This window comes from Portunus trituberculatus, chromosome 21 (assembly GCF_017591435.1).
Source record: "Portunus trituberculatus isolate SZX2019 chromosome 21, ASM1759143v1, whole genome shotgun sequence".
Classification (NCBI taxonomy): Eukaryota; Metazoa; Arthropoda; class Malacostraca; order Decapoda; family Portunidae; genus Portunus; species Portunus trituberculatus.
Genome location: NC_059275.1, coordinates 17,813,979 through 17,822,232, shown reverse-complemented (window position 1 = coordinate 17,822,232; position 8,254 = coordinate 17,813,979). Strand labels below are relative to the sequence as shown.

General features: G+C 41.0%; 2 protein-coding genes across 5 annotated transcripts in view; one reads left to right on the top strand and one right to left on the bottom strand.

The window, feature by feature from the left end:
- LOC123506824 overlaps positions 1-3,656 on the bottom strand; it is a 21,851-nt gene extending 18,195 nt beyond the window's left edge. For 3 of the 4 annotated variants that reach the window (XM_045259162.1, XM_045259163.1, XM_045259164.1), the window contains exon 1: positions 3,498-3,656. The gene's annotated coding sequence lies outside the window, so the exon portion shown is untranslated. The remainder of the gene's footprint in view (positions 1-3,497) is intronic. The other variant, XM_045259165.1, reaches the window with a different exon arrangement.
- A 772-nt stretch (positions 3,657-4,428) lies between these two features.
- Positions 4,429-7,816, top strand: LOC123506827 (rRNA 2'-O-methyltransferase fibrillarin-like). The gene is made up of 5 exons (XM_045259168.1): positions 4,429-4,565; positions 5,105-5,353; positions 5,876-6,021; positions 6,941-7,111; positions 7,300-7,816. The coding sequence occupies exons 1-5, from the start codon at positions 4,553-4,555 to the stop codon at positions 7,714-7,716; spliced, it is 996 nt and encodes a 331-aa protein (XP_045115103.1). The 5' UTR covers positions 4,429-4,552; the 3' UTR covers positions 7,717-7,816.
- Positions 7,817-8,254: the final 438 nt, after the last annotated feature.

The following is an 8,254-nucleotide window of genomic DNA, read 5'->3' as shown; positions in this document are numbered from 1 at the left end:
AATAATAATAATAATAAGAAGAAGAAGAAGAAGAAGAAGAAGAAGAAGAAGAAGAAGAAGAAGAAGAAGAAGAAGAAGAAGAAGAAGAAGAAGAAGAAGAAGAAGAAGAAGAAGAAGAAGAAGAAGGAGAGAGAGAGAGAGAGAGAGAGAGAGAGAGAGAGAGAGAGAGAGAGAGAGAGAGAGAGAGGAGGGGGAGACCTGGCAACAAAGTGATGATAAGGTATGATTATAGTGGGCGATGGAGGTGAGGTGGCCACACAGACCACCTACATACTTCACCATACTTCACTAAGCAGGCAAGAAGTAACACTCTTTACGAACTCCCTAATGCAAGAGTTAACCAGTATTCTCAATCTTGCATCCCTTTCGCTGGTAAACTCTGGAACTCCGTGTCTGCCTCTCTCACCATGTTCTGTCCACCTCACTAATGCAAGAGTTCACCAGTATTCTCAATCTTTCATCCCTTTCATTGTTAAACTCTGGAACTCCCTGCCTGCTTCTCTCACTATGTTCTGTCCACGTCCCTGATGCAGTATTCTCAGTTTTTCATCTCTTTCACTGTTAAACTCTGGAACTCCCTGCCTGTTTCTCTAATCCCACACGAGTTTAACCAGTATTCTCAGTTTTTCATCCATTTCACCGGTAAACTCTAGAACTCCCTGCCGATTTCGATATCTCTCACTATCTATGACTTTCAAAACACCTCTCGAATTTTGAATAACCTTCCTATCTTCTGCCGTCAACTTCTCGTCCTCCTTCCACTTCTCATTATCATCATCAGTTCCGTCCATCTCATCTGCACATGCTTCACCTGCCTCTTCCTCCACCACCACCTCCAATTCCCCCCTTCTCAGTGCACTCGGGAGGAAGGTGGCGGTGAATCTCCCGTAATAAGAAGCACATGACGCGTTTACCAAGATTAGATACTCACACTACAGATAGCTACCGGTGATATTCCTGACCTCATTTCCCTCCCCCCTCTTGTCCTCATCCTCCTCTTTCTCCTCCTCTTCCTCTTCTTTTTTTTAATTGCCCTCTTCTCCTTCTCTTGTTCTAATTTCCTTTATCCTACTCTTCTCATCCTTCTCATCGTTGCCCTCCTGTCCTCATCCTCTTCCATCCTCTTCCATATCATCTTTTTACCCATTTTTTTCTCTCTTTTTCTTATTCCAGTTTGTTTTTCTTCATCTCTCTCTCTCTCTCTCTCTCTCTCTCTCTCTCTCTCTCTCTCTCTCTCTCTCTCTCTCTCTCTCCTCCAGCAAATACATTTCCCTCATTTCTGTTGTTCTCTTTTCACTTCCTTCTCCTCTTCCTCCTAAATTTTATCATCTCTTCATCCTCTTCATCCTCTTCTTCTTCTTTTTCTTCCTCTTCATCCTCTTCTTCTTCTTTTTCTTCTTCTTCTTCTTCTTCTTCCTCTTCTTCTTCCTCCTCCTCCTCCTCCTCCTGCTCTACCTTTTAGTCTTCATTCTCCTTCTTTACATTTCCTTCTCCTTCTCCTCTTTCTCCTCCTCCTCCTCCTCCTCCTCCTATGCAACGCTATTCCACGTTAGAATCTGCTATAGTTTACAGCGTTACAAAATGCATGCATGAGTCCATAGTTGTGACACATTACTGATAGCAACTGCGGCTAGATTATTTTGTTTATTCTGCTCTCTTTGGAAATACCAGAGAGAGAGAGAGAGAGAGAGAGAGAGAGAGAGAGAGAGGGGGGCAGGATTTTGTGATCGTTTAATACCCCCAAAAGATAAAATAACCAACTACATCTGGTTATAAGAAGGAAGTTGAGAATATCAGTAAAATATTTATGTACGAATAAATGAAGAGAGAAAGAGAGAGAGAGAGAGAGAGAGAGAGAGAGAGAGAGAGAGAGAGAGAGAGAGAGAGAGAGAGAGAGAGAGAGAGAGAGAGAGAGAGAGGGCTACAGATGGAAGAATAAGATAAGATATGATAAAACGTGTAACTGGAGAAAAATGTGTGTGTGTGTGTGTGTGTGTGTGTGTGTGTGTGTGTGTGTGTGTGTGTGTGTGTGTGTGTGTTATAATACGTAATATCATACCTGTGTAATATGAGGAACCGTTTCTCCCAATACAGATAAGACCCAGCATTACACTAACTGCTAGTCTAAGAAGCACACCGCGCCAGACAACCCTTCCATACACTCGATAACATTCCTGTGGGGCTCACGAGGGCACTGGAATGGACTCTAGCTGTTTTGCGTTACTGATGTTCCCTTACAAGAAACATGCTATAAGGAAGAAATGTAGAAATGTACTTTAGAGCGAGAAAACTTTAAGAAACAATGAGATGACCTCTTTTAAATGAGTTCTCTATAAGATTACTAAGGAGTTCACGAGAGCCTTGGGATGGAGTCTGTTCGCATCACTGATATTCCCTTACAAGAAACGTGCTAAAGTAAAAATGTGTACTTTAAAACGAGAAAATTCCTAAAAAGATAATGAGATGACTGCTAAATGACTTCTCTGTAAGATTACTAAAGAGTTCACGAGGGCATAGAGTCTAGTGGTTTGTCTCACTGATATTCTCTTACAAGAAACGTGCTAAGATAGAAATGTACTTTAGAACGAGAAAATTCTTAAAAAAATAATGGAATGACCTCTTTTAAATGATTTCTCTGTTAGATTACTAAGGAGATTACGAGGGCATTGGTGTAGAGGTTGTTCCCATCACTGATATTACCTTACAAGAAACGTGCTAAGGTAACGAAAAAAAAAATGTGTAGGTACTTTAGAACGAGAGAATTCCTAAAAATAATGGGATGACCTCTTTTTAAATGACTATAAGGTGTTCACGAGGGCACTGGGATGAGAAGTTATTGTGTTCTTAATATTCCCTGAAATAGACATGTACTTTAGGATGAGAACACACACACACACAACAAAAAAATAAATAATAAATAAATAAATAAATAAAATAATAGATAAATAGATAAATAAATAAATAAATAAATAAAATAATAGAAAAAAAACATATAAATACTGATAATGTAAAAACCCATCACCTTTATACCACAAACACTAGGACAGAATTATACTTTAGCTCGAAAAACATAAATCTCAAAATATTCACTTTTAATCCACATTGTACGAAAAATAGAATACGTGTGTTGTTGTAAATAAACTGTATATACAACAATCCTAAGCTTCTCGTCATCCCATCTCTTGCGTTCAACATGTCAAGTGTAAGTTACTAGAGGTTTTCAAGAGTACTTTTATGACAGTGGATGTGTGTAGAGGCAAAATAACTATAGAGTATTTCCAAGCATCCAGTCATCTCTTACGTCTCATGATCCTAGTGCAAGTTATTAGTAGTTTACGTAAATGTTTCTATTATTCTAGTGACACTTTAACAAGGATTTCTACATCATCAAAACCAAGAAAAGAAAAAAAAAGTATGAAAATCCCAAAAATCATGTCTATCGTCTATGTAAACAGAAAGTGAGAAGGAAGCTATTAAGAATTACTCATCACACTTACCTTACAGAGACGAGAGACGTGAAACCGTTGCCTTTCACAATACTAAGGAGTAGCAGGAACTGTCAGCAAGGAGAGCGAAAGGGAGTGCAGGAGTGGAGCGTCTGGCACCTCACACTGACGAGGCCCGGTAAGCACTGAAGAATGAAGCTGACACGAACCCTGAGACTGTAATCTCTCCTATCGCTTGCTCCTCATTCGCTCTCCCACTCGTCTCCTCCCCCGACATCTTCCACGTCTTGTTGTTGTTGTTGTTGTTGTTGTTGTTGTTGTTGTTGTTGTCTTTCTCTTTGATCGTCTTCCTTTTTCTCTTCTTCTTCTTCTTTTTCCTGTTCTCGTTCTTGTTCTTGTTCTTCTCTGTTCTGTCAATATCAGTCAGTTTTCAAGAGTGTTTTACTTCAAGTCCCCTTACCAACAACTTCAACACTAAATCAATGCTTATTTTTGTAGAAAGGTATAAATATGAATTTCAGAGTTTCCTGATTTTCCTTATAATAATTACGGCAATGCTTAAAGTATCGAGAAAATGGAGTCTTCAGGAAGCTAAAATAGGAAAGGATGGTAGGGCAATGTAGATGTGCTGCAGCAGCGGTATCACATATTCAAAACTCGCGCTACATCAGCCATATTTGGAACCAATGTGACTTATTTATCAGGCAAACCAAACCCATTGTAATTTGTGTTAATATAGTTCATCATTAGCCTCATTTGCTTCAATTCAACACAATAATACAAAAAAAAAGATGTATTAGTCAAATAAACGATTACTTAGGCGAAATACAGCACATGAAACACTATGCCCATCCATTTATTTTTTTTAAATATCGTACTTTCTCCCCTAAGATTATACAATAAAAAGATTTAATGTATTTTCTTAAACAATAAACTGGCAAAGTATGAATAGTTTGAATTAAATTAAGGATAGTTGCGAGTGTGGTGGTGTGGAGCGGCCTGTGTTCGGCGCGGCGCGGAGCTTGGCCCAGGCAGGGTTCTGTTTACACGTGGTGGGAAGCCAGGCCGCGTGTGACTGGGAATTATTCTGCTACAAGTCCTTCACAATGGGTCGGCCAGGTATGTGAACCACCCTGCTGGGATACTGGTGTTGTTGGCAGTGTTGGGAGTGAAGTGTGGTGTTGTGAGGGTGTGGAGAGGTGGTGTTGGCTGCAGCATTACATTGTTAGGGTTACCATGTGCTGTGAGCCACCCAGGATGCTTTGCTCTCTACTTCTGGCTGCTGATGAGGGCAGGATCAGCTGTTCTAGGGTATATTTTTGGCTGTGATCCTGTTTAGCTGGTAGACGTTAAGCTTAGGGTGTCTCGACTAGAGGACGTGTTGGGCATTTTAGTTTAGTGTTTGGGGCATCCTATCCAGTAGGTAGCCTGGCATGATGGGTTGTGCTGTGCCTTGGCTGATTGTTGTGTAGCTTATTGTAGGAAACAACATTAATAGCCAATGATAGGTGCTTATCAAATAGTCCTGACTGAGATGCTAATAAGTACTGATGACGAGGTCGCTGTGCGACAGATACAGGATAACCTAGATGGGCCCTGGTGGCCCTTTGTTATCCTATTATTTATGTTATGTTATGTTAATAACTTTTTTCCCGCAGATTTTTCCCCTCGGGGTGGCGGCGGCTTCCGCGGCGGAAGAGGAGGAGATAGGGGCGGCGGCAGAGGCAGAGGCGGAGGCGGCCGTGGCTTTGGTGGGGACAGGGGCTTCTCTCCTAGAGGAGGAGGAGGAGGAGGTGGCCGAGGCGGCTTCACGCCCCGTGGCCGAGGGGGGGGTGACCGAGGTGGTGGTTTCCGCGGCCGTGGAGGTGGTGGTGGTGGTTTCCGCGGTCGTGGCGGCGGCGGCAGAGGTAAGACCAGCTGATGAGTAAGAGTTTGCGACTAATTCTGAGTTAATTGTTTGCTTGTGTGTTTTGTAGTTAATAGTTAATACAGTTAATACACCTGTGGCTACTGCCACAGGTGAATTTGCTGTCATTTTTTCTGATTGTTTATATAGATGTGTTGCAATGTTCTGTGCATTATTAAATATAATTATGAACCCAAATACAAAGTTTTTTTCCATGGAGATAGATATTTGTGTATTTCTATTTTTCATGGCTAGACTGATAAAGAAGGAATGTTGTCATAAAATGGTGTGATTATAATATAAAGAGAGTTAAGAGATGATGGATTGTAAGTGAACAATAAATAACATTTAAGCAGCAAGAAAGTATGAGGGAAAAGACCTGAGGGCTGGCTGACTAACATCCTATTGCCTTCCCTACCATTGCTGAACCCTGTGTTGCTCAAAAACCTTAGAAAGAGATGAGCTGAGACAGGTAGCCTCGTTTCTGCAGTACCAATGTTAATCTAGGGATCGTTCTCACCAGGCGGCTTCAGGGGAGGCAACAAAGTGATGATTGAGCCTCACCGTCACGAGGGAGTGTTCATTGCCCGTGGGAAGGAGGACGTGCTGGTGACAAGGAACATGGTGGTGGGAGAAAGTGTCTATGGGGAGAAAAGGATTAGTGTTGAGGTGAGTCATGTCCTCAGATCTCAATGATGATTGTAGTTAACCCCTTCAGTACCATAACCATTTTCATATACATTCTGCTTATTTTTTTGGTAATTTTATAGTTTTAGAAATAAATGTTGGGGGGTTAAAATGTGAAGACTGTGGCCATTAATCTTCTGACCTCAATAGACCGACCCTTCTTAATGTCAATAAAATTGTCTTATCATATTTAAAACTCCAGGTACAAATGTGTCCCAGTACTGAAGGGGTTAAGAACAAAAGGGAATTTCCATTTATTTAATTATTTGGAATACACCAGGTACTTGTTATATGCAAGGACTGTTATGTGAGAAACTTGCATGATGATAACTCCCATATACCAAAGCCATCCTTTTATTGATTATTGGGGCTTATGTTCCACCACTAATTTTCAACTTACTAATTATTCCAATCAATCCTTTGAGTTCCCTATTGGTGCTGTAGAGTGTAGAACAATGTTTGGTTGTTAATGCAGAAACATTTGGTATTTTTTTGTAGGGGAGAAAAGCCACACATAACCTGTACAGATATGTTTTATACTAAAAATCCAGGTGTAGCTTCTGTGGCTTTATGCTCTTATAATGGCATATAGCATTTTATTTTATTATTTCTAAATTGCACATTATGATACGTGGTGAGGTTTCTTTGATTCTTTCAGATTTTTTTTGTTTTAATAAAGATTTATGATTTTAATTTAATTTTTTTGTGAGATGGGAAAACTGGCCAAGGGCAACAAAAAACTGCAAAAAAATGGCCCACTTAGTCGCCAGTTTCCTTGCAGGAGATTGATTGCTGTTTTAAGGAATTGACATTTAATGTATTGATATTTTTAATGTGATGAGAAATTTAAGAAAATTAATACTGTTGCTGGAAGAAAAATGTATATTGTTTTCATTTCCAGGAGGGAGGTGAAAAAATAGAATATCGTGTGTGGAATCCCTTCCGGTCCAAGTTGGCAGCTGCTATTGTTGGTGGTGTGGGCAACATCTACATGCCTCCCGGCTCCAAGGTGCTGTATCTTGGAGCTGCAAACGGCACCACTGTGTCCCACGTTTCTGACATCATTGGTCCGGTGAGTCACAAAGCTTGAGAGAGTCTGTTTGAGTTACATCTTCTTACGTTAATATTTTGTGCAGACGTTTGACCCATGAGTCACACAAGTGAACCCTTCTCTGTTCATTTCTCACCTTACTCTTGTTTCTCTGACCATGTTTTTACTGATGGTAGCAGTGCAGGTAAAGATAGTTGGCATTCTTACAGGAAGGAGTGGTGTACGCAGTTGAGTTCTCTCTCCGGTCCGGCCGTGATTTGGTGAACATGGCCAAGAAGCGGACCAATGTGGTGCCCATCGTGGAGGACGCCCGCCACCCACACAAGTACCGCATGGTGTGCAGCATGGTGGACACCATCTTTGCCGATGTGGCTCAGCCAGACCAGGCCCGTATTGTGGCGCTCAATGCTCAGCACTTCCTCAAAGTTGGCGGCCATTACATCATCTCCATCAAGGCAAACTGCATTGATTCCACTGCCCCCGCCGAGGCCGTATTTGCTGGGGAGATCAAGAAGCTACAGTCTGACCTCCTGAAGCCCCAGGAGCAGCTGACACTGGAGCCGTACGAGAGGGACCACGCGGTGGTGGTGGGGGTGTACCGGCCACCCAAGAAGAACAAGGGATAGAAATTTGGTTCCTATTGGCCACATATGAGATATCATTGCATTTTTGTTTTTAATTGTGCTAATATTTTGTAATTCTATGGAAATATATTACTTAGTTTTTTCCCGTCTTTCTTAACACCCAAAGGTTTGTCCGGATCAAAGAATTCTTATCTGTGATTCCTACCTTGGGAAAGGCAGTGTTGGGATTTGTGTGATTCTAGAAATTGTAAGATACTTTAATCTTAAGATGAATGTGCCATTTGTTGAGTGTAACTGTTCAAAGAAATGTTTGATTCTGCTGGTGTGAATTGGGCACTGCCAGGGGAGGTGTGGGGTTTTTTAATGGCAAGTTAATGCAGCTTATTAGAATATTGACCATCAATGCTTAATTTTGCATCTGGTATAGTCTTTGCAATAGTTTTGTATATATGTAAACATTATCCTGTGGGAGCAGAAAAGTGTAGCAATAGCTCTAATGAACAGTTTGAGTGACATACTCTTAAGATTTTGTCCTGAAAAGTGACAATAGTACCTGTAAAAACATTCGTTGTAGTTCATA

Bases quoted from the DNA above. Each gene is read 5' to 3' on its own strand.
- LOC123506827 (XM_045259168.1), top strand. The intron at 6,022-6,940 runs GTGAGTCATGTC...TTTCATTTCCAG, and splicing joins AGAAAAGGATTAGTGTTGAG to GAGGGAGGTGAAAAAATAGA. The intron at 7,112-7,299 runs GTGAGTCACAAA...GCATTCTTACAG, and splicing joins TTTCTGACATCATTGGTCCG to GAAGGAGTGGTGTACGCAGT.